The sequence below is a fragment of the Oncorhynchus mykiss genome, chromosome 16 (genome assembly GCF_057628025.1).
Source record: "Oncorhynchus mykiss isolate SJ-2025 chromosome 16, ASM5762802v1, whole genome shotgun sequence".
Taxonomy (NCBI): Eukaryota; Metazoa; Chordata; class Actinopteri; order Salmoniformes; family Salmonidae; genus Oncorhynchus; species Oncorhynchus mykiss.
The window spans coordinates 52,276,910-52,304,058 of record NC_143037.1 but is presented as its reverse complement, the minus strand read 5'-3'; the positions used below and the strand labels follow the sequence as shown (position 1 = coordinate 52,304,058).

The 27,149-nt window shown below is 44.0% G+C and overlaps 1 protein-coding gene across 1 annotated transcript; it reads left to right on the top strand.

Moving 5' to 3' along the window:
- The first annotated feature begins 215 nt into the window (after positions 1–215).
- Positions 216–27,149, top strand: LOC110491086 (disks large-associated protein 4). Its single transcript, XM_090203228.1, has 11 exons — positions 216–1,475; positions 1,796–2,037; positions 2,500–2,586; positions 3,215–3,380; positions 4,856–5,072; positions 19,034–19,470; positions 19,602–19,693; positions 20,651–21,090; positions 23,412–23,503; positions 23,961–24,101; positions 24,216–27,149. Exons 1-11 carry the CDS (start codon positions 288–290, stop codon positions 24,438–24,440), a joined length of 3,327 nt encoding a protein of 1,108 aa, XP_090059354.1. The 5' UTR covers positions 216–287; the 3' UTR covers positions 24,441–27,149.

Genomic DNA, 27,149 nt, shown 5'->3' with positions numbered 1-27,149 from the left:
TTCAACTTTTCATTTTCTATTAATTTGTAAAAAATAAAAATTCCACTTTGACATTATGGGGGTTTTGTGTGTAGGCCAGTGACAAAACATCTCAATTTAATCCATTTTAAAGAGAAGCAATAAAACTCTTATAAAACTCTTACGTTAACTATCGCCTCCTCTTTCTCATACTGTATATTCTAAAAGATATCATATTCTCTGTTCCAGGATGAGCCCTCCAGGGCTGTAGACGCGCCCCAGCTGGAGACATGTTCTAAGGGCAGCAGGAGACCTGCGCTGTGACAACTATGAAAGGGTTAGGAGCCAATCGCAGCCGTCACCTGTCGGACTCCTGTGAGCCATCGGGGGCCCCAAAGAAGCCCCTGTACCCCTTGACCTCTGACGCCCACGGCCCCTTCCTTCTGAGCCCCACCATGAACCACTACGGCACCCTGGACCCCCACCAACTCTACCAGGGCCCCAACCCCCAATCCCTGCCTTCGGAGTGCCTGCTGCCCCTCAACCAGATGTCCAACAGCAGCACCTTCCCCCGCCTCCACTTCACCTCCCAACAAGAGCAGGCTGACTACTCCCCGGACTACTCCCAGGGCTACATGGTCCCTGCCGGGGGTGGGCCTGTGGGCAGCCGGGCGGGCACCCTGTCCACCTCCATGTCCATGGGCCTGGGTCTTAGAGGGGCTCCCATGATCACCAGTGGATCAGTTACCATCTCCTCTGCAGCAGCAGCCAAGATGAACCGGCTGCCATCTAACCTGTTGGACCAGCTGGAGAAGCACCTACCTCTGCAAAGGGATGGCTTCAGTACCCTCCAGTTCCACCGGGGCAGGGTGGCCAAGCAGCGCAGCGAGAGTCCCGGACGCATCCGTCACATCATGCACTCTGTCCAGAAGCTCTTCAACAAGTCCCAGTCGCTGGAGGGCTCGGTGGTCAAGGGCATCATGAACAGCACTACAGGGGGAGGTGAGGAGGGGACCAGGCAGACCCGCAGGAGTAAGAGTAAAGACAGGGCTAAGACTGAGACGCTGAAGCAGCAACCTAGCAGGCAGAATGCACTGGGGCTCTGGCGCTCAGACAATGCCCTGGACAGTGACACAACCGCCAAACCTGGCACTATCGCCGTGGGCTACCGTAACCCACTTAGCATGATGACGCTGGGCAGGGCGGTGTCAGACAGCCAGGCTCCTCCCAGGCACCTCCCACAGGGCTACAACACCATATCTGCTCACACACTCAAGGCCTCCAAGAGCAGCAGCGACCTCAAGTACCTAGCCTGCCCGCAAGCGCTGGTAGGGACCAGGGGAGGGGAGCTGGTGGGAGGAGGAGGCAGGGAGAGCACCCTGGTGAAGAGAGGCTCCTGGTCCACACTGACCCTCAGCCAGGCCAGGCAGGTGCTCCAGAAGGGCTCAGCCACAGTCAACAGGAAGCTGCTCAAAACCAATTCGTGTCACCAGGACCTGACCTGTCAGTACCTCCAGGTAGGAGGCCCAGTGAGTATTATTCAGGCACTAGCATCCACTGCACCCCCTAATTCCCCTCACAGCTTTACTGTTCCCTGAAATGAGGAGATTTGTTTTCAAACCTAATTCATTTGAATCATTTTTTAACTACTGCAGCAGTATCTTCACATTTACAGTCTATAATCCCATTATTCAAATACTTTCATTTCAAATACACACACAGTACATTCACATGAAATGACCCATTCAAGGTCTCTCTCATTAAGCTAGTTAAAAGATTGTCTGATTTAGTGGAGTTGAAGGTTTGGTGACTCATTGTGGCCCAATGCTGTCTGTAGATTCCCCTGGGGGACTGGAGCGCTACGCTGGGGGGCCGGGGCCGGCCCGGGGGTCTGGAGATCCCCTGCCGGAGGATGCGTAGTGGCAGCTACGTCAAGGCCATGGGGGACGTGGACCAGGACAGCGAGGAGTCGGAGGGAAGCCCCAAACCCTCACCCAAAACAGCTGCCCGCCGCCAGAGCTACTTGAAGGCCACCCATCAGTCCCTGAGCGAGCAGCAGCCTCCACCACCACTGCAGAAGTGAGTGAAACAGCCTCAAGAGGAAATATGCATGTAGATGGGGGAGGGGCTTGTTTCTCAATATCAATCTATGTCATGACAGAACAGATAACATGGGATGTCCGAGGGAACTTATTATTTTATAGAGAAGTAGCTACAGACACCCTGCATGGAAACCTGCCTGCTCTAAAAGAGAGTTGAATATAGCAATGCAATTCAATTAAAGTGGCCACCACAAATGGACAGCAGGGGGCAGAATCCTGACACTGATGTGGAACAGTTTCTACACTATATGCAAGGTAAAACCTGCAGGCTGCAACAGACCCTTGTTCATTAGGAGTACATATCAGCTTAACATGTGCTTAGGGGATGTTCATTTATAGGAAAAGGAAATCACCTACCAGCAACAGGTAACCAAAAGTTTCCATTTGAGGTCAAAAAGGTGAAATGTTTTGTCATGTTCCCCACCACCCAAACCGGCAGGCCTCGCTGCTACGCTCTCATGCTGAAGGATAATGGGGTACTGTGGTCTCCGCTACAGAGTGCATGCTCAATGCAGCATTTGGCCAGGTCAGTGTCTTATGGAGGGGGGCAGCACGGCCCTCCATTCACACATGCCCACCGCTGCTGCCGCTTCTCTCTAACCACCCCAGTGCTTTGTGTCGTGCTCCTTCCCACACCCCATCTATTACCAAGTGCTACGAGTGGTGTGTTAGTATCCCAGCCACAGCCAATCCAGTCATGTCTCTCATTATAAACCACTGATTCCCCATACAAACCCCTTCCACCCTCACCCCGGCACACACATTCCCACTAACAGGTGCCTTCTTGACAGACAAGTCAGAACAGAGGAAACAATCTATCCGTCTCAGCAGATTCCATTAATGATTACAAAGCAAAAAAATAACTCAAATTTCCTCCCTTTTGTTTTGATGTTTACTGATGACTCAATGTTTCCTCTGTGCTGTCATTTTGATACCCAGCTACACCCCAATATCCTCTCATGTCACTGGTATTTAATCTCACAAAATCACAAGAGGTTTGGGGAAGGTTCAAGCATCCACTGAAAATGGATGCTCCAGCACCAGCGGTTCTCATCAACCCAAGACGTCACGTTTCCTCCCCAACCTTCATCCAAGTATTTTCCTTACTGTTGAATGGTAATTTCAGCAGCTAATTCTCCCCCCTTTCCCTGTAGCTGTCTCCCCTCCCTGAGAGAGCTCTCCACCAATCGGAGCCTGGACAACCTGGACTGCTTGGTGAGCCCAGGAGAGCCCCCGATGGCCATGCGGCACTGGGATGATGGCAAAGACTTCCACCAGAGCTACTCTACCCTGGGCAGGGGCATGATGAGCAGTGGGCAGGTATGTAAGTCCACTCTCTCTATTACTCAGGACACTCTTCATCAGGGTCTAAAACAGGCCTATCAGTTTGTGTGGGAATAATACCCCCATACAACAAATACAACAGAAGTGTGACAGATGTAGGTACTACTGAATGAAATGAATTATTCATGCCCTCAGTCAGTGCAAAGACCTTCAGTGTGGACAAGCCTCAAGCCTGAAACAACAACCAGAAATTAATAGGATGTTGACAGCATGGTCAGCTTGCGTGCTAAAATTATAGACCGTAAAGATGGTTTCAAGATGGTAATAATCATTCCAAAACCATGGTTAAAAGTATTGCAAGATTCTAATGGATCAAATAACAGATAAGCAGCAACCAAGGAAAAAGCTCTTATTTGTAAATATCATGAAATGGTGTGAAGTTTCATCATTTGATTTGAATGAAGTTTTAAAATGTATTTTGAATACTGAGCATCCCTGTTACATCTCCTTTCTTTCTTGGGGGATACAATGATGACCATGAGCCAACTCTGGCACCAGCATCCTCCTCACACTGCAATGAAAAGCAGGACGAACAAGCAGAGACTCCACCTGCTACCAACATCATTAAAACCTTGAACATCACAGCAGCCTGGTATAGAAGACTGGGCGTAATAGGCTATCATTGTTCCTCCTCCTCTACTCTGGCACTGTTTGAACAGTGAAACGAGCCCTTATCGCAGGGTGGACAGGTGAAGTTGACTCAGCTGGCCGGTCTCTCTACAATACTTACTTCCTGTCCATCCTATACAGTTGTATTATGATACATTTCTGCTGGTGAATCTGCTGTTGTGGAAAAGTGTCATGTTGTCAACACCAGAGCCTGTAAATGTGCTACACCAATAAACAAGTCCTGTAGATCAATAGAGTCGCTGAGCTGAGCAAAATCAGACACCACCACAACCACTACGACTATGATGTGGAGAGAGTGGACAGCTTGTAGTGGGAGGCTGTTGATGCCTCAGTCACAGTGATTGCATTAGCTCCAGGGATGAGGAAAGGGAAATCTGACACCACTGGCCTGTCATCACTGATTAAACATTCTATGTGGTATTTCACAGATAGAATCTGTGTACTCACTGTATTGTATCAGTGAACACAAAGCTCAAACAGAATATTGATATAATGAGATATCTTCAACATGGTTATTGAAGTAGCTTACTTTTAATCAATCCGTTACATTAAGTACAATTTGGACTGTGCATGATAACTCCTGTACCCATTTTCCTCAGTGCATGAGATTCTTTGGTAAATCTAACAGTCCTTTTGATTGGGCTCTTGTGAGCTGAGGGAAACAGGATCCTTCCCACACTCTCACCATACACCACTACCTTACTTACAGAAGCATGCCCTGCCACCCGAGACTTGCACTGCTTTCGCCTCACAGGCGGTGGCGGGCTAGCTGTCGCCTAAGTCCCCGCCCCCAACGTGTCAACCTGCACGTGTCCTTTCAGGTGTGTGGGCAGGGCTGCGGGCGCTCGCTGTACTGCGAGGGGGAGTCCCAGGCAGTGGAGGCTCTGAACCTGCCCACACCGACGTGCTTTCGCTCCCGCAGCCACAGCTACCTGCGGGCCATCCAGGCCGGCTGCTCCCAGGATGAGGACACCGCCTCAGTGGACTCTGATTCACCTCCACCCACCACCACCGGCTGCACCTACACCTCCAGCCCCAGTGAGTGTACTGTAATGCTTAGGATGGGGGGGGGGGGGGGGGGGGGGGGGGGGGCTGGGCGGGGGCTGGGCCCTGGGCTCAGGAAAGAGGTGGGCTGGGCCCTGGGCGTAGGAGGGGGATGGGCCCTGGGCTCAATTCATTAATAATTTAGTATCTGCAAGATAAGGACTATTATGTAAGAAGGGAAATTAATATGAAGGGTGTGAGGGACTGTACTTCTTCCATTGTAAAGTGTATGTACTCAGTGACGCATGCACTTGCACACAAACAGGGTGAGACAGATTTGGTCTCTGGCTGGTGGCTCTGAATGGCCTACCAGCACAGTGTGGAGGTAGAGGGGGGGGGGGGGGGGGGGTGCAGCAAGACTGAACTGGTGCCAACTAACTCATCCATACCCATTACACAACAGTGAGCAGGGGAGATATGATGTCTGGTGATCATGGTGGGTTTGATGACCTGGGTCACACACACATATAGTACACACTACACACGCACTCGCGCTGCTGCTGTCTTCCATGCATGAGCACAACATTTCTCCTCTCTAGCCATCCTTATCAAATGATCACTCCATATCAAGCCAATTCAAAGTTTTAGAGGAATTACTTACATGACATGAAGCAATTCATCCATTGCAGCTGTGGATGGTCTCAGATAGGGGTCTGTCGACTGCTGGAGCCTGTGAACATAAGAACAGATCAAAACATTATTTGATCCCTCAAAAACATGAAGCCCAAAGCACGACAATCATGTGTTGAGTATGAATAAAAACACATCAAGGTCTACTTTTCATTGCAATTGTTTCCTCCAAACAATTTCTGTTTACATTCCTGAATCTGATGTATTTCTGTGGCTCAGCTCAGGGCCTTTGATGTCTGTTACCACATCAAGGCCTATGAAAAGGGCACTCAGACAGAGCTTACAGGGGGTGAAAAGTTTATCAGGGTAGAGTCTGAACAGCATGGAAATCAATGTGCCATGTGAATGCAGTCTCTTTGCAGCACAACAGCGACGCTTGCCCAGATGAACTTTGCCTCAGGGCAGACTGTAGTGGGCTTAGAGCAGGGACAGTAAAGTCGGTCTAGCTAGGCCTGCTTTGTGCTCTCTTGCTGAATCATCTTGGGTATTTGAAACAGATGCTGAAGCAAGGCCTTTACAAGGGCAGGGCACCCCATAATTGACATGTTAGAGACTATTGCTGTTTCCATTACATTTTTTGGGTACAGACTTAGCTATAGCCCAATTTGAAAATTCAAAAGTGTCAATCTGAACATTTAGACCATAGTGTATAATTTGACTCATAGTTTTCAGCCAATCGAAGTAACATGTTCCATCAAACATACTGTATCTTGCACTCTTGACACATTTGTCTTTTCTTACAAGCACTGATTTGACTGATTTATTGAGGAAAGTTTTACTTGCAATGACTGTGTGAAATGTGGTTGTCTTACCTAAATTGAATGCAACACTGAGGCTGCATTCACACAGCCAGCCCAATTCTGATCTTTTTTCCACTAGTTGGTCATTTTGACCAGTCACATCTTTTTCACAGAGACGATTGGTCAAAAGACCAATTAGTGAAAAAAATGATCCGAATTGGTCTACCTGTCTATGGCTGCACAGGCAGACAAATTCTGATATTTTTACACAGGCAGCCAAAATATCTGATATGATTATTCAAAAGACCAATTAGTGGGGAAAAGATCAGAATTGCGCAGCCTAAATGCAGCCTGACTGCCCTGGATATTGCTGCATTCATAACCAAGTGTGAAGGTGGCAATTATCAGTTGTGAAGTTGTAAATATCAGTTGAATGCATGCATTCACATGCTTTGAACTCATTGAGAAACCCCGATTGGCCAATGGCCAACAATCTGCTTCAACCATAAACTAAAAGTACAGATATTCTGCCTGTAAACAAATTATAGTAATAAAAAAACATATTAATATATAGATTGTTTTTAATAAATAATGTTTTGTTACGTTTAACTGCTTAAAATGCTGTTGTTGAGGTCATTTCCTTAGTAGGTGACATCAGAGGTCAGCATGTGGGAGAAGTCAGAGCTCAGGGATTATAGATGAGTTGAGTTTTCCACTAGTAATTACCAGTTGCAAATACCATTTCCGTAAATAACAAGTGTAGACTAAGAGTGAAATGCTCACTTAGAGTTTTTTTCCCCCAACAAAGCAATGTCAAGGATAAAGATAAAACATAAACATACAAAAAAATAAACATAGAAATAGTGACACAAGGAATAAATACACAAGGAATAACGAATAACAATAAAGAGTAAAAAATAATATGGCTATATACTGGGAGTACTAGTAATTGAGGTAGCTGTCTACATATAGCAGGGCCGGGGTAAAGTGAGTAGGCAACATGATCGATAATAGTCAGTAGCAGCGTTTGTGTGTTTGGCGTCAGTATGCATGTGTGTATGGATGTATTGTGTACGTGTGTACGTGTGTTTGGGTGACTGTGAATGTGTGGGTAGAGTCCAGTGTGTGTGCATAGGGACTTTCAAGTCGATTTTTCCCAGTTATATGTGGTAAATATAACATCTTCCCAATTGGTTATGAATGCAGGGCAGTTTTTCATTCACCTAATGATGAGACAAGATGTGAAAATTCGTTTTTTTTTGTTTTTTTTGTTAAAGTATGATTGGGGTCCATGGGAGGGGGTCCATGGGCAAGAAAAGCTTACCTGTGCGAAAAAATGATAAAAATGTACATTTAGAGGCGGGAACCTACGCTACCAGGGCGGGGAAAAAACGTACCCACAAAAATAGACAGAGATATTATCTAATGGGCGTTTAGAAATCATCTGTCGTATACCAAAACGGTGGAAAAACGTGACGCACTTACTGAACCAATCCTGTTCGTCTACGCTAAGATTGATGACCATCGACATCCAATGGTGTTGTAGTGTGTTTGTCTTAAAAAGTGGACTCCAAGCCCCATCTTCAAGGGCGTGTCTTATTCGATTCCCTTCTTTAAGGAAAGTACGTTGTGAACAATCAAATGCTATGGTAGCGTATGCCTCTCTCACTATTAAAACAACTATGAATGAATGAACAGAAAATACGGATTTATTGACTCACCTTTATCAAAGTAAGAATCAGTATTTTATAACGTACTCCTGCATGCACAGAGTTTTGAACCGATTGGTATTAAACGTCGTTAGCTAGTTTTAAGCCTAGCTAGCTAACGTTACCTTGCTGGTTAACGTGGATGAATCGCCCTGATTCTGGTAACCACGTAGCTAGCCAGCTTGCTAGTAATGGTAGCTAGGCAGCTACATCGCACGAGTCGTACAGATGCTTGTTCCATTCCACTGCTAACGTAACTGGCAGTCATTTGTCACGCTAATACGTGAGATATTATTATTAATAGGTGACAGTTTGTGGCGAATATTGTCTAGCTAGCTAGCAGCAATGCATTTATTGTTCTTTAGCTCGTGTAGCTAGCCAATGTTAGCGATGCCTGCGAAAGCAACCGTATTGTTAACCAGCTAGCTGCCAGCACGCCATCGTGATAGAGCGGGTAACTAGCTAACGTTAGCTATCAACGCTGACAACCACTGGTTGAATTATCAAATTAGCAAACCAGTTAACTAGTTTCCTATTTTGGTGAGTTTGAAGTGAGACTAGTAAAATTCAATGACTAGTTCCATGTCATACATTTTCCCACCATGACATTGACCATATGATCCAGCTAACGTTAGATCCCGTTGCTAGATCATCCAGCCCAGTTAGGTAAAAAGCTTGTTTGACATTCTTGTGTTATTGTGTATTCTGCTTAGTCTTAGTTGCACATTAAAAGGTGTGCGTGTGGTAAGTTAGGTAGTAAGGCCTTGACCTCGTTGTCAAATGCTTTAATGCATTCATTTGTTTGGTTTTACTGCTATGATCAAAGAGCAAATGGCTAGCTGACGATTTGTGAACTAAACAGAAATTAAGCAAGTATGGATTGCTGACTATACTTTACTATTTCAAAACATTCTGTTATGAATTTATGACTCCGGTCAACTGATGTTCGTAGGAGTTTATCTTGCTTAGAAGTCAGTTGAAGGCCAGTAACTATTTCAGTAGCAATCCCCTGTCGCTTGCCTTTTTATTGCCTTATAGCCAAAGGCCTTTAATAGTCTGATTAGAGAGTACTGCATATACAATCAATAATTGAGCAGCTTCTGGCACCGTGCTCACTGAAGTGCTTTGCAGTTAGACAGCTGGGCCTTTTCAGAGGGGATTTGATCAGTGCTCTGTGTACCAGGGACCAGCGTAGAATCCTTGACTCAAAGTTTTAGCCTGAAAGTTGTTGTAGGGCTGGGATCAGATGGCCATTCCTTCATTGGCTTCAGATAACACGAATACACAGACATTGAGTTGCATGCTCTGGCTAAACAGCCACACGGACTACAGACATACTCATTGGTGAGTCAGTGGGTGGTGTGAGGAGTCACTTTTGTTGCCTGAAATATGGTACATTTCAGATCAACCCAATGGGTAGAGTAGTAAAATTACTCATTGGTGGGTTGTGCTAGAGAAATGACTCAAAGTAGCACAATGATGCAATCCCGGCCAGGGAGTCTGCAAGCCTCTCCTATTAGGTTTGTCTGAATCCCTGTCCAATTGAAGTGACCAATCTGTCAGAATTGGGTCACAGGGAGGATTTCCTGCATCCATGGTGTCATAATTCAATCTCAAAGGCTCAGTCTGAGGAAGTGGGACGGTGTACTGCTTGTGTAGCTGGTCACTACACACACTGCTCTAAAAAGAGGGTCGCCCAATCCTACGTCCCTGTCCAGCTTGTCTGCCGTTTTCTCTCATCAGCCCTTTCCGTCCCCTCTGGGTTTGGGCAACCAGCCTAGTTCTCCAGCAGACAGCCAGTCTGCATGTCCCCCTGCCACTATAATGCCGTTAATCTGGGGCTAATCCAACCTCCGGCCGTGCCTTGTGCAGATTGGGAACACTCACAGGAGCACCAATTAAAGGTTTCCCAGGCAGCACTAGTCCAACACACAGTGGGGGCATGGATGTTTAGTGTTGCAGACAGGAAGGAATGCAGGAATCAGCTCTGGAGTCACCAGACCACCAAGGTCCCATCCAATGGGTTGCAATGGCAGACATGTTGTAGAATGTTCAGAGAGAACATACATGCTGCTTTTTCTATCTGCAGCGTTTAGAACTGTGTTCCCTCAAGGTTAGGAAAACAACTAAATCATCACTGTCTCCATCTCTCCCAGCTGAGGCTAGTTTGAGTAATTAACACACATCTCAATTGGCAGGATGAGGAGTTCACAAAAATAAGCCCAACAGTAATTAAACCGTCAAAATCCCACAGCAATCTCCAGACACTTGACACCCTAAAAGAGCAGAGAACTAGGGCTGTCCCCGACAATAATTATTGGTTGACTAGGAGTCAGTCGTCCTTAGTTCTTTCGACTAATATATTGGTATAAATGTTCAATGTGTATTTTTCCATATATAGACAAGCTATGCGTCCCACCTCGCCAACAGCCAGTGAAAGTGCAGGGCGCCAAATTTTAAAACAGAAATCTCATAATTAAAATTCCTCAACCATAGAAGTATTTTACACCATTTTAAAGATACACTTCTCGTTAATCCAACCATAGTGTCCGATTTCAAAAAGGCTTTTCGGCGAAAGCAGAACATATCATTATGTTAGGTCAGCAACTAGTCACACAAAGCATTCAGCCATTTTCCAACCAAAGAGAGGTGTCACAAAAAGCAGAAATATAGATAAATTAATCACTAACCTTTGACGATCTTCATCAGATGACACTCCCAGGACTCAATGTTACACAATACATGTAGGTTTTGTTCGATCAAGTTCATATTTATATCCAAAAACCTCAGTACATTGGCGCCATGTTCAGAAATGCCTCCAAAACATCCGGAGAAATTGCAGAGAGCCACATCAAATAACAGAAATAACTCATCATAAACTTTGATGTAAGATACATGTTTTACATAGAATTAAAGATAAACTTGTTCTTAATGCAACCACTGTGTCAGATAGCGTATTCATTACAGAGGAAAAAGAAGGCGCGGCGTGACCGCGCAGTAAACAACTGATTGGCCACAGCCAAGTCCACTTGTTGAAACAGCTCTTATTCGATCCCCTTCCACAATAGAGCCTCAAACAACTTTCTTACGACTGTTGACATCTGCTGGAAGCCTTGAAGTGCAATCTGGCCCCATAGACACAGCATATTGGATAGGCAATCACTTAAATGAAATACACACAGGCATCATTCAAACTGTTTTAGAAACTTGAGTGTTTTCTATCCAATACTACTAATAATATGCAAATATTAGCATCTGGGACATAGTAGTAGGCAGTTTACTCTGGGCACCTTATTCATCTAAGCTACTCAATACTGCTGCCCTGTCACCAAGAAGTTAAGCACACTGTTTGATGGAATAATTAAGACACAAATGGTTAGAGGCAGTCGGATTGCAATTGATTTGATTGTGCCAGACTGGCTTAGACTTATTGCGCGGTGTTTAAAAAAATGACAGTGACACTGACTTGCACCCGTTGTCTCTCTCCTCCCTGCTGCAGCGACCACCACAGAACATGTTTATCACGCTGTCCGTGTTGCTGAAGCTGCAATATAATTACAGCCATTTCTGACCAAAAAAGTTTTATCAAAATCCCTAATTTGTTTAGGAAAAACATTCCCTATTCCCTCAACCCTTGCTCTCTTTACGTATGCATCGCATGCACGTGACCAATAGGGCCTGCCCTATAGCATATCATAATCACGTCAATAAATTGGCTATAACAAACTCTGAACACAATAACAGCTAAATGGATGCATAGGACATGGTAAACTCGAAATGGGAATGTTTACTGGTTGCTCAGGAGGTAAAGGGGATGTCAGATGTGTGGAATAAATTTGACTAGTTGCGGAAAATCCTGGAGATCGAGAAAAAGGTAAAGGAGCAAGCGCTGCATGTACATTATGTCTGCCAAGCAGGTGCTGTTAGATTACAATAGCAAAATATGACTGTTTGGAATAATGTAAACAACACTAAATAAGTGTACCAGAGAGTGTTGTAATGTTTTATTACGCCTTTATTACAGCAAAGACTAAAAACAGTCACAGTCATTGGTGAATGCAATTTCCAAAATTGAATGGTTTTATTGTTTTTGCTAATTATTCAAGATACGCTTTATTTTAAAACTAAAATGCTTGATTGCGTTCCAAATCATGAATGACTCCTATACTGTGTGGTGACATGAATAAATGATTGACTGACACAGTAGCCTTTATAAGTATTGAAATATAATTATGGTTAGTTATGGTATTAAGAGTAAACAGCATGCGCTCTTAGGCCTACAGCTCAATGGTGGTTATACAAGGCTGCTATACGAAGCCTTCTACTGATAAAGACATTACTTATTATTATGATGATAATGAGATCAAGAAAAAGAGGGGTTATGATTTTTCGGACAATTTGGAACAGTGTAAACAACAGTAAATTAATAATATATAATACGAGATACCTAATTAAGTTGGTTTCCTCTCACTTTTCTTAGACAAGTCAAGGGCTGTTTTCTCGTCTCATTCTGCTGCTGCCTCCGCCGCATTGTTCTCAACACCATTATGCTGACTAACTTTGCTATTATGCACATAGCAACATGGTCTAGGGAAAGGCGCCAATTCAACACCGCACTGATGTGTTTCAGAACTGCGGATAGCGACCACTATCCAATGAGGAAGAAAGTGCATTTTTAGTAATGTTGCACCATTGTTCTTACATTATAGAATTTCAGTAGCACGTCTCAGAGTGATGGACTGTGCCATCTCCACGGCCTCCACAATGGATTAGTCCACTCAGACAGGCGTGAATCAGACGGTTGTCTTATGGTGTCTTGCTACTGCTCGACTAAAGAAATCTTGGTCGACCAAAAGCCTATCGACTAAACAATCGATCGGTCGACTAAATGGGGTCAGCCCTACAGAGAACAGAACGGATTTTAAATCTACGATGAGTACAGAGGGCGAAATGACTGGGTCATGTCAGTGTCATTTATCTGGTCTTATTTTAACTGTCTGCCGGTCCGTTACTGGATATCAGATACGTCTCTCACACGTGCTGGTAGAGATAGTATTTCCTGGAGCCTTAACTGCAGTGCTTTTAACAAGCAATCCAATTTCGGTTAACTAAAATCACCAACTTGTGATGATCACCAACATGTTGACAGTGCTGTTATGGATGTTAAGTGCTTTCCGAGCAGGAGAAACCCCATGAGCCCCACAGAGAAACAGCCTTTTGCCTACTCTCCTAACACCTTTCCCTTTGATCAGTGCATGATAGACCGCTCCCCATCAGATCAAATTCCAGTTCTGTAATCAACTCATGCCTTGTGTATGAGCATACAGTAGCTTGGGCAAGACAGGTTTAGCCTTGAATGCAAAGTAAAGGTGTGATTCGCCGACGCATTCGCTACTCATGTTATCAGATATCCAAGTGCTCTGTGTTTTTGGAGGTGAACAGGGTACATGTTTTTCCCTACTAGTATCAGATACTTAGGGCTGGCATTATCTGTGGAACCAGTGGTTGAGTAGTAGCTTAACTGGTTGGCACTGCCCCCACAGGAGCAGAGGTTCAAGGCAGCTTAGTTTATCTACCCCATAATCACCTCTGGGCGGACAGCCCATGATCATGGAGTAGAAGAGGGCAGGGCAAGTGTTGTACAAATCACAGCAGGACTGGCCAGAGAGCATTTCTGTCATCAGTAATATGTTGTACTACAGCTTTAGTGAGTGCTTATTTCTGTCATTATTGTTACTGATGTCATAGGAAGAAAGTAATATTCCATTTGTTTGAGGGTGTAGGCTCTCTGTCAGTCTGGGCATTGTACTGTGTATGGTCCACACTAGCCTCATAGACATGGGTATCAAGAGGCTTGTGGTACTTAGAACGTGACAACACGGAACACGTTCCATTAATTCACCCGTTTAGTCTTGTGGGTCTATGCTAGGCATTTGAGGAATGTGTCTCGTTCTCAGGGAGTAAATGTCCCTTTGTCCTCGACTGGCGCTGGGCCCAGAGCCGAGGCTGTTGCTGCTATTACAGCAATGTGTCAGACAGCGTTTCTCTCTGTGGCCACTGGATTCCACAGCCCTGTTTGTGTGCATTGGTGACATTTTAATGAGGGATTAAATGGAGCAGGCTGGCGTTTGTTGATGACAGATCTCATGTCTACACTACCCTGTTGATTTAAACAAAGGATATTGAAGGAAGTTTGGTCACACCAACATTAGCCTAGGCGTTTCCCTTTGTAACAGTGAATCGACTGTGAAACAGGACTAGGCAAACCCATTTAATTACCCTGCCCTTGTTTAATAATTGTTTTAACCTTTATTTAACTAAGCAAGTCAGTTCAGAACAAATTCAGGCCAAACCCTAATCCGGACAACGCTGGGCCAATTGTGCGCCTCCCAATCACGACTGGTTGTGATACAGCCTGGAATCGAACCCGGGTCTGTAGTGATGCCTCTAGCACTGAGATGCAGTGCCTTAGACCAGTGTACCACTCGGGAGCCCTTGTAGTAGTCAAGTATGTAGGTTATTCCCTACCGTTACCGGTAATAGTGCTACCAACTTTGTTTTCATTCAGCCTGTGACTGTGTATGTGTGGGAGTAGACTTGGAGCCCATATGACTTGGTGAATGTGGTAACTGGACTAGAGGTCAACCGATTATGATTTTTCAACACCGATAGCGATTTATTGCCGGACCAAAAAAAAAGCCGATAACGATTAATCATCTTTTTTTCTTTCTTTTTTATACAGTTGAAGTCGGAAGTTTACATACACTTAGGTTGGAGTCATTAACTTGTTTTTCAACCACTCCACACATTTCTTGTTAACAAACTGTAGTTTTTGCAAGTTGGTTAGGACATATACTTTGACAATGACCCCAAGCATACTTCCAAAGTTGTGGCAAAATGGCTTAACCTTTCTGATCTCCCCATCCCGGATCCGGGTTCGTGAATACAGACTCAAGCTCATTACCATAACGCAACGTTAACTATTCATGAAAATCGCAAATGAAATGAAATAAATATGCTAGCTCTCAAGCTTAGCCTTTTGTTAACAACACTGTCATCTCAGATTTTCAAAATATGCTTCTCAACCATTGCAAAACAAGCATTTGTGTAACAGTATTGATGGCTAACGTAGCATTTAGCATTAGCATTCAGCTGGCAACATTTACACAAAAAAACAGAAAAGCATTCAAAAAAATAATTTACCTTTGAAGAACTTCAGATGTTTTCAATGAGGAGACTCTCAGATAGCAAATGTTCAGTTTTTCCTGAAAGATTATTTGTTTAGGACAAATCGCTCCGTTTTCTGCGTCACGTTTAGCTATGAAAAAAACCCTGTATCCAGGATTGTGTAAATCTATCAGCAAGCTCATTAGCATAACACAACGTTAACTATTTATGAAAATCGCAAATGAAATGAAATAAATATGCCATCTCTCAAGCTTTAGCCTTTTGTAAACAACACTGTCATCTCAGATTTTCAAAATATGCTTCTCAACCATAGGAAAACAATAATTTGTGTAAAAGTAGCTAGCTAGAGTTAGCATTTCGCGTTAGCATTTAGCGTTAGCATTAGCGTTAGCATCCAGCACGCAACATTAACAAAAACATAAAAGCCTTCAAATAAAATCATTTACCTTTGAAGAACTTCTGATGTTTTCAATGAGGATACTCTCAGTTAGATAGCAGATGCTCAGTTTTTCCAAAAAGATTCCTTGTGTATTAGAAATAGCTCCGTTTTATACATCACATTTGGCTACCAAAAAAAATCCATAAATTCAGTCCTCAAAACGCAAACTTTTTTCCAAATTAACTCCATAATATCGACTGAAAACATGGCAAACGTTGTTTAGAATCAATCATCAAGGTGTTTTTCACATATCTCTTCATTGATACATCGTTATTGGACACATGCTTTCTCCCCTGAATCAAATGGTAAAGTAGAAGCAGCTGGCAATTGCGCACCGAATTCGACGCAGGACACCAGGCGGACACTTGGAAAATGTAGTCTCTTATGGTCAATCTTCCAATGATATGCCTACAAATACGTCACAATGCTGCTAAGACCTTGGGCGAACGACAGAAAGTGTAGGCTCATTCGTTGCGCAATCACAGCCATATAAGGAGACAATGGAAAACAGAGCTTCAGAAATTCTGCTAATTCCTGGGTGATGCATCATCTTGGTTTCACCTGTAGAATGAGTTCTGGGGCACTTACAGACAAAATCTTTGCAGATTCTGAAACTTCAGAGTGTTTTCTTTCCAAAACTGTCAAGAATATGCATAGTCGAGCATCTTTTCGTGACAAAAATATCGCGCTTAAAACGGGAACGTTTTTTATCCAAAAATGAAATAGCGCCCCTAGAGCTCTAACAGGTTAAAGACAACAAGGTCAAGGTATTGAAGTGGCCATCACAAAGTCCTGACATCAATCCTATAGAAAATTTGTGGGCAGAACTGAAAAGGCGTGTGAGCAAGGAGACCTACAAACCTGACTCGGGTACACCAGCTCTGTCAGGAGGAATGGGACAAAATTCACACAATTTATCGTGGGAAGCTTGTTAAAGGCTACCCGACGCGTTTGACCCAAGTTAAACAATTTAAAGGCAATGCTACCAAATACTAATTGAGTGTATGTAAACTTCTGACCCACTGGGAATGTGATGAAATAAATAAAATCTGAATTAAATAGTTCTCTCTACTATTATTCTGACATTTCACGTTCTTAAAATAAAGTGGTGATCCTAACTGACCTAAGACAGGGAGTTTTTACTCTGATTAAATGTCAGGAATTGTGAAACTAAGTTTAAATGTAGTTGGCCACGGTGTATGTAAACTTCTGACTTCAAATGTATATTGTAATAATGACAATTAACACAATACTGAATGAACAATGAACACTTTTAACTTAATATAATACATAAATCTATTTAGTCTCAAATAAAGAATGAAATATGCTCAATTTGGTTTAAATAATGCAAAACAGTGTTGGAGAAAAAAGTTAAAGTGCAATATGTGCCATGTTAAAAAGCTAACGTTTAATTTCCTTGCTCAGAACATATGAAAGCTGGTGGTTCAATATTCCCAGTTAAGATGTTTTAGTTTGTAGTTATTTTAGGAATTATGACACGTCAGAGTGTTTTCTATACAAATATACTAATCATATGCATATATTAGCAACTGGGACTGAGTAGCAGGCAGTTTACTCTGGGCACCTTATTCATCCAACTACTCAATACTGCCCCCAGCCATAAGAAGTTAATATTGCCTGCCAACATGAATTTCTTAACTAAATATGCAGGTTTAAAAATATATACTACTGTGTATTGATTTTAAGAAAGGCATTGATGTTTATGGTTAGGTACATTTGTGCAAAGATTGTGCTTTTTTTCAGCAATGTGCTTTTGTTAAATCATCACCCGTTTGGCGAAGTTGACGTAGGCTGTGATTCGATGATAAATTAACAGCCACCGCATTGATTATATGCAATGCAGGACAAGCTAGTTAACCTAGTAATATCATAAACCATGTGTAGTTAACTAGTGATTATGTGAAGATTGATTGTTTTTTTTTACAAGATAAGTTTAATGCTAGCTAGCAACTTACCTTGGCTCCTTGCTGCACTCGCGTAACAGGTGGTCAGCCTGCCACGCAGTTTCCTCGTGGATTGCGATGTAATCGGCCATAATCGCTGTCCAAAAACTTGAAATCGGCCCTATTTAATCGGCCTTGCCGATTAATCAGATCCCACTCAAACAGGTGTTTAAATAGCTAGCCACCTGTTGGTGAACATTTTATTATGATTTTTTAACAGCATGATAATTACACAGGTGCACCTTTTGCTGGGGACAACAAAAGGCCACTCTAAAATGTGCAGGTTTGTCACACAACACAATGCCAGAGATGTCTCAGGTCTTTGAGGGAGTGTGCAATTGGCAAGCTGACTGTAGGAATACCAACCAGCACTGTTTCCAGATAATCAAATGTTCAATTCAGTACTAAAAGCCACCTCCAATGTCATTTTAGAGAATTTGGCCATTTGTCCAACTGGCCTCACAACAGCAGACCACGTGTAACCATGTCATCCCAGGACCTCCACATCCGGCTTCTTCACCTGTGGGATCGTCAGAAGGGGGAGGGCGGGGTGCTGAGAAGTATTTGTCTGTAATAAAGGCCTTTTGTGGGGAAAAACTAATTTAGATTGGCTGGGCCTGGCTCCCCAGTGGGTGGGCCTATGCCCTCAAAGGCTCATCTATGGCTGCGCTCCTGCACAGTAATGTGAAATACATATATTTAGGGCCAACTGAATTTATTTAAATTGACTGATTTTTCAGTAAAATCTTAGAAATTGTTACATGTTGCGTTCTACTTTTTGTTCAGTGTAGTAAAATACAGTATACCGCCCAGCCCTAAATGCTCATTGTTCATATGTATTTAATTTCAAAAAACATTTTGATAAAAAATATGGTTTACATGTAAGCCAACCCTGTCTGTTTTGTTGCTAAACAACCACCCCGTCTATACTCCCATGAGAATTAACATGATTTGGTAACAAGGCAGGTAAGGGACTCCCATAGGTATAGACTGACGTCAATGGAACTGAAACCGCAGGATGACAGGAAACATGGAGGTGTGTGTGTTAGGCATAGGAAAATATGTTTAGGAAAATTGGGAATGTTTTTTTAGTGTTTTTTTATAACTTTTGAGCGTGCTGCTCTTTTTGCAGTGATTTGATTTCAGCGACAATCCTCTACTCAGGACGCCTTTCTTTTACAGCTCCATTTAGCTGGTGTGGTGGCTCAGTTGGCGCTACTGGAACTTCCTGTTTTGTCTTGGTTCAGGTTTCACAGAATGGTCCTTCTGTCCCTTCTCTTCCCAGCACTGCCGACGTGTGTAAACAGCTCCTGTAAGAAGGCTCCCCCGCCGGTCCCTCCGCGCACTACCTCCAAGCCCTACATCTCTGTGACCGTGCAGAGCAGCACTGAGTCGGCCCAGGACACATACCTGGACCAACAGGACCACCGTGGCGAGGCCAACAGCCAATCAGGACGCAGCAGCAACTCTTCCGACAGCCTCTGCAGCCTGCGTACAGGCAGCCTGGCCAAGGGCTCAAAGCCCCCAGCCCCCGTCGCTGCCCCTGTCCCTGCCCCGAGGGACTCCCACCCACCACCCTCCTCCACCACCACCCCGTCTTTGCCCCAGGTCCAGCCCCAGAATGACACCCTAAACCCAGGCCCCAGCCTCACCCCAGACCAGTCCCTGACCCTACCAGAGCCTGTTCCCACCAAAAGGAAGCTCTCGTCTATCGGCATCCAGGTGAGCCCAGGAATCAATTTTCTAAATTGGCAAGACCGGGGTGTTCGGTTTGAATGTCTGACTTACATGTAATGTGCTGCTACACAGAGGATGTGTAGAATGACTCATTCATTGTAGTGGTTGACTTGTAGGTGGATTGCGTTCAGCCAATCCAGAGAGAGGATCAACCGCCTCCCTCGACCAAGTTCCAGTCTATTGGAGTGCAGGTGGAGAACGGCAGGCCGTAAGTCAAAACCTTATCAACACAAGATTGTTGCTGTTTAGCTATTATCTCAATCTGCTGTTCAGAGCCACTTGTGTGTGTTAATTTTCTCACGTGCTCTCTCTCGCACGTCTTGCCGTTTCTGCGTTTACTGGAAAGGCAAAGAGACGGGCAATGTGCTTTCAGCTCCTCTCATTTTTATTTAGTTTATTTAACTAGGCAAGTCAGTTAAGAACAAATTCATATTTACAATGACAACCCACTGTTCCCCGGTAGGCCAGGGGCAGAACAACAGATTTTTACCTTGTCAGCTCGGGGATTCGATCCAGCAACCTTCGGTTACTGGCCCAACGCTCTAACCACTAGGCTACCTGTTGCCCCTCATGTCCTATACCTGTCAGTCAAACTCCCCTTCATAATGATGGCTTACTGTGTATGCCTGTCATTGGGAGAGGAAGTCTGACCTAGGTATTGGCTTCATAACTGTCCTTTGTCTATTTATTTGGGATACAGAGTAGAGGAACAGCAGAGGAACAGCCTGTTAAATTGTGTGCGTGTGTGACTGAGACCTAGATTCAATGACATCAAGCATTAACAGGCGATAGCCGGCACCCGCATGGCTGATGTTTTGGCGTTGTCGGAGGTGTAACTGCATTGGAGCTGTCAAATTGACGAGCAGCTGCTCTTGTGATCATTGTCACGAAGCCACGCCCAGTAAGAAGTTCAGAAGCAGAAAGTGTAGGCTACATAGAAATATAGTTCCACCTCAGACACCAGCAAAACAACCACTATGCCAATGTCGGCTAGTGCGGATCTAGTAGAATCAAGCCCTCAGTGGTCCTGTATTCTCTGAAACACCGTGCGGTCGGAGGTGCCGCAGTGATGTGTTGGTCGTCAGTCCCCAAGGTGGACCTTTTCTACATCCACAGTAAATGATCTCCGACCTGCACCAATACTAATCCGTGTGTGTCCGTCCAGACTCAGCCGGGCCAGCAGCATGGCCTCCAGACAGGAGACAGAGACAGAGCATCAAGACTCTGAACAAGATGTCCCTACCTCAGAAAACAACAGTACAGTCCACTGCAACAGCCAGCCACTAGACCCCGACCCCACTGCTTCCAACGGTAAGGAGTACGCAGTGGTGCGGCAGCCCCCTAAACATCCCCCTTTCCCGGCTAGAGCATCCGCCTCCCTCCCAGAGAGCCTGGACCCGACCTTGGATCCCTCCTTCCTGCCTCCTCCAGACCCCAGCTTGGTGGGTGGAAACGGCAGTGCCCAGGGAGATGCAGCTGCACCCAGCACCTGCCTCCGGGACGGCAACTGGTTTCTCAAACTTCTACAGGCTGAGACGGCACGCATGGAAGGCTGGTGTCAACAGATGGAGCAGGAGACCAAAGACAAGGACATCTCAGAGGAGGGTACGAAACACACAGTACACCATACTCTTAACTAGCTAAAGGTATAAGACACATACTATACTCACTCTGATAGGAATACATGGGCTTTCAGAGTAAGAGACAGTCAATCATACACACTGTATACAGTAGACCAAATCAGTTCAATAGTAGTATTTGACTAAACAAAATTAGAGAATTTATCAGTTCTCTAACATGGATTTGGCATTGAAAATATGTCCTCCTCGTTTCTGAAACCCTAAGACAACAGACAGTCCTTATCAGCTCCTGTCTGCTGTTAGCGATTGGAGATGCCAGGGCAGGGCATGCTAATGGTTAGCAGCTAACGCTGCTCATTATCTAGTGGATCGGAGCTTCCCTTCAGTCTTCTAGAGCTACTGTAGACATGAATTGAATCTCTTTGATCTTCCTATGATCTGTCTCAGGCAGGCAGATAATATTCCTCCACCTGTATTGCGGGTATTTAATGATTGTGTAATGAACACGATTGACTCCCACATCAGATTGTTCATCAGCTATTTTCTCACTGGACCTGTACTGTATAGTCGTGGCCAAAAGTTTTGAGAATGACGCATATTAATTTTCACAAAGTCTGCTGCCTCAGTGTCTTTAGATTTTTTTTTGTCAGATGTTACTATGGAATACTGACGTATAATTACAAGCATTTCATAAGTGTCAAAGGCTTTTATTGACAATTACATTAAGTTGATGCAGAGTCAATATTTGCAGTGTTGACCCTTCTTTTTCAAGATCTCTGCAATCCGCCCTGGAATGCTGTCAATTAACTTCTGGGCCACATCCTGACTTATGGCAACCCATTCTTGCATAATCAATGCTTGGAGTTTGTCAGAATTTGTGGGTTTTTGTTTGTCCACACGCCTCTTGAGGATTGACCACAAGTTCTTAATGTCTGGGGAGTTTCCTGACCATGTACCAAAAATATTTATGTTTTGTTCCCTGAGCCACTTAGTTATCACTTTTGCCTCATGGCAAGGTGCTCCATCATGCTGGAAAAGGCATTGTTCGTCACCAAACTGTTCCTGGATGGTTGGGAGAAGTTGCTCTCGGAGGATGTGTTGGTACCATTCTTTATTCATGGCTGTGTTCTTAGGAAACATTGTGAGTGAGCCCACTCCCTTGGCTGAGAAGCAACCCCACACATGAATGGTCTCAGGACGCTTTACTGTTGGCATGACACAGGACTGATGGTAGCGCTCACCTTGTCTTCTCCGGACAAGCTTTTTTCCGGATGCCCCAAACAATAGGAGAGGGGATTCATCAGAGAATTACTTTACCCCAGTCCTCAGCAGTCCAATCCCTGTACCTTTTGCAGAATATCATTCTGTCCCTGATGTTTTTCCTGGAGAGAAGTGGCTTCTTTGCTGCCCTTCTTGACACCAGGCTATACTCCAAAAGTCTTCTCACTGTGCGTGCAGCTGCGCTCACACCTGCCTGCTGCCGTTCCTGAGCAAGCTCTGTACTGGTGGTGCCCTGAATCAATTTTAGGAGGCGGTCCAGGCGCTTGCTGGACTTTCTTGGGCGTCCTAAAGCATTCTTCACAACAATTGAACCGCTCTCCTTGAAGTTCTTGATGATCCGATAAATGGTTGATTTCGGTGCTATCCTACTGGCAGCAATATCCGTGCCTTTTTGTGCAAAGCAATGATGACAGCACGTGTTTCCTTGCAGGCAACCATGATTGACAGAGGAAGAACAATGATTCCAAGCACCACCCTCCTTTTCAAGCTTCCAGTTTGTTGTTTTAACTCAATCAGCTTAACAGAGTGATCTCCAGCCTTGTCCTCGTCAACACTCACACCTATGTTAACGAGAGAATCACTGACATGATGTCAGCTGGTCCTTTTGTGGCAGGGCTGAAATGCAGTGGAAATGTTTTTTGGGGATTCAGTTCATTTGCATGGCAAACAGGGACTTTGCAACATTCTGGAGTATATGCAAATTACCATCATACAAACTGAGGCAGCAGACTTTGTGAAAATTAATATTTGTGTCATTCTCAAAACTTTTGGCCACGACTGTATAGACTTACTTTATTATGCAAATGTTAAGAATGAAGTTTAACAGTGTATAAGGTCCTTTAAAAAAGGATAATGTCACCAGCAATGTAAATTCCACACTGAATTGAAAACGGTAGCTGAGGACCAGTATTCATGTCAAATGAAGGTCACATAACCATACCATTTTCCTTATCCTCATAAACTAGATGAATTCACTAAATATTGGTGTCTGTGCCCATTTGAATAATGTTTAACTACCTGCATGTTGTTGAGGTTGTGATTGCTGACTGGCTGTTATCTGTGTAGTGATGGGCACGGTCCGCAGTGCAGTGGGCAGTGCCCAACTCCTCATAGCCCAGAAGTTCCAGCAGTTCAGAGGACTCTGTGACGAGAACCTTGTGAGTGGCACTAACCCTTTCAAAATCCCTGTTAATCTGGTATATTTCAATACGCTGTTTTGAGTCTCGGCATGCAGAGGTTGAGTTTAATAGCTCCCTCTGGCAATGAGGCAACACACCCATCTCTGTAACAAATTACTCATTGGTGCTAAATCTTCCAGAAAGTGAATAATGTTATAATTCATTTTATATGATTTATTTAAGTGTCATACACCTACTGGTGCCGAGCCCACATGTGCTTGCAAGACACTACTAAACAACATACCATTTTCCTTGTACTCAAAATATATATTTTTACAAATGATAAGCACATACAATAATTATGGAAAGTACAGGTACCATCTAGCCACACTACACCAGCTGTACATTTATCCTGTTATGTAATGTCACTGTGTCTAGACAAGCCAATCAGCCCTTCACATTTTAAACCTGTGCTGTTCTTCTTCCTGTCGGTTAGAATGTGAATGCCAACCCTCAGCCCACAGCTCAGGACCTGGCAGGGTTCTGGGACCTCCTGCAGCTCTCTGTAGAGGACATCAGTGTCAAGTTTGATGAGCTCTGGCAACTCAAGGCCAACAACTGGCAGCTGCCGGAGAAGGTATTGGAATCACACAACATATCACCTCAATAGATCCTGTTTACATCCTAACAGATATTCTTAATGGGTTTGCTTTGCAACATCTCTTCATCCTAATCTCTCTCTCGTCGTCAGGAAGAGAAGAAGCCTGCACCCCCCGTTGTGCCAAAGAAGACATCCAAGCCCAAGCTGAGCCCTGGGAAGGACCGGAGCATAGATTCGGTGGTGGACAAGCAGCGGCAGGAGGCCAGGAAACGCCTGATGGCGGCCAAACGTGCGGCGTCCGTACGACAGAACTCTGCCACGGAAAGCTCAGACAGCATTGAGATCTACGTCCCCGAGGCCCAGACACGCCTCTGAGAACGGACCACCATTGGCACCCTGCTCCCCCCACATTAAGGAACAGCCACATACACACACACACTAGTGAACACACACACACCTTGCTCCCCATGAAGGAACAGCCTCAAACACAGTAGAGAAACACCCAGAGGCGCAGAGGTTGGTCCCCTAATTGCAGCGCAGCGTCCGATAGGACGAGAGCACAGGACCGCAAAAAATGCAGAACAATGCAAAACTTTTTCCTTCCTGGCTGCCATGGAGACAGAGACCTGAACAGACATTTAGTACTATTGTTATTAATATTATATTAAATATTGTTTTCTCCTAAAATATATCAAGAAGAATCTTGGATAAAAGGACATTCTTGTTCCTTGTGAGCTTAAGAATCTTGGTATCCCAGAAGTTTACTCTCTTCTCACCCCCTCACTGCTTCTGAGTCTGCGAGCTGGGCTGGGCTCTCTCGTTTACGAGCTACGGACCACCACACTCAGGATACACACAGGTGTACTCACTCACGGTCCACACACACAGTCTTCCTCTTCTCACTTTGTATTAGGCTGCCACTGCATTGGTTGTGGACGGTAAGCTTTACTGTGTATGGAATCAAATCTATATGAGATGATGGGGTTGTCGTGTACAGAGTTAGAACACAGTCAGAAGACCAGAGGAAGACCGTAGCATTAGATCTATCTCACACTCTGGCTATTAGTAGGATGGGTCTTTTTTTAAATGTTCTTTACCAGATTGTTTGTTAGACAAGGTCCAGTGTTCAGTACTAAGTTATTTTTTTATAGAACAGGTACATGTACTGTCATGATGATATTTGCACATGATGCAATCATTAACTCTCACTCATAAACACACACTGTGCTGTCTGTCAGCGTCTGTGCAGACTCATGTTTTGTCTTGTATGCCCTTTTAGGGAAGAAGAGAGATTACTATGGCCAGTTGATGTGTGCTACAGTAGGAATGTAAAATGCAACGAAAATAACTTGATGACTGCACCTTCCACTCCAACTGTTTACCCCAGATCAAGTCAGCACCCTTCTGTTTCCCTGTTTATTCTGGCTACTTTTTTGGTGCAGGGGACCATGTGTATCTCTATTTATTACATTCCCAGTTTCACACTCAACCTCCTTTACAGGGACTCCCAAGCAGCATTGCTTCAATTTGAATCAGAAAGGGGAATTGACTATAAGCTCCCTGTCTTCCCTGATTACAAAGACTGATTTATTTTCACCTGCATAAGCCAGAGCTCTGCAAATGGTCTCGGGAGACAACTAGTATAAGTAAAATTGGACATTTGAGATGGCAACGTAAAAATGATTCTGATGTCCAGTCAAAAAAAAACAACCCCTAGCTTCTAAACGTTCCGTTTTTTTTTTCACATCTGAAGCGATAGGTAATAGCCAAACGATATGTAATGAGTGTACCTAGTCATGCAATTCACGATACTGCTTCCTCCAGTCTAATTCTTAGACTAGGGGTTGTTTTCTGACTGGGCTGAGTTTTCTCAGGGTGAGCACTCAGTCACTTAACACACCAACAGTCAAACCAACAGCACTTTGGTCATCATACCCCATTAATAACCACCACTTGATTGGTCAAAGCCTTAACTCAAACTGTCTGAAATGAATAATGATCCAAAAGAATGAATACATACCATACATTATAAATAAATGTATTTGCGTAAGTATCACCCATCTGTGCATTCAAAAGGTCCGAATCAAAGTATTGGTGTCTGGTCAAGTACTATTCCTGTTTTGTTGACGTGTTTCAGACTATGCTCCAGCTGAATTATTGTAGTCATATTAGTGTCTGGCAGCTTGACCTTTCATTCCTTTATACAGAAAAATGCACATTGAGGAGATTCAGGGACTAGGGTACATTATTTTTAAGCATTTTATTTTGTATGAGACATTTCATGTGACCTGTTTTGAATTTGTTTGACCTGTGCTACAATGGTTATTGGTATTTTTCTGGGTTTGGAGAGTTGATGGTGCTGCACAGGATTGACCATTGTACTGAGATGGTGTGGAATTAAATGCCTTTTCAAGAGAAACATTTCACCATCACTGAAACAGGCTTATTCCCACTATCGCAGGACTATAACATGCATGTAAATGAGCTTTCAGCTTTGCATTTCTCGTAACATGAAAGTTAATTTTCGCAAATGAATCTTAACGTTCCACTCATTCTCTGAATTCCAAATCAAGCCCCTAGCCAAGGCACTTCTGTAGATCTGAAACTATAGGACAGGTTGTAGGCCGTCATTGTAAATAAGAATTTGTTCTTAGCTGACTTGCCTAGTTAAATAAAGCACTATGGTGCAAGAAATTCCACCCAGTCTAACCGAAGCAAATAACCTCTGATCAAAGGTAATGTGACGTTATGCATACACCTATGTGAGGGATTGATTTGGAATTTAGAAATGGATCATCTGCAATTTCAGGATCTCAGTACTACTTGTCCCCTTGAAGAGCTGGCTCTCCCCCCTAAATGGTCAACACCTTTGTCACATGGCTGCTCCCAATGTGCTGATCTGATCCACAGTCAGTTTTGTATTTTTATCTCATAATGTCAAAAAATAGAGAGAATTAGAAGAACTGGGAAAGCAGCTGATGCAGTACCAGGACGTTAATTATTTTGTTTATTTGTAATACATCAACTACAGACATGTACATTTCATTGTCCAAAGAAATCATTAAACATCCCTTTGTTACAGTA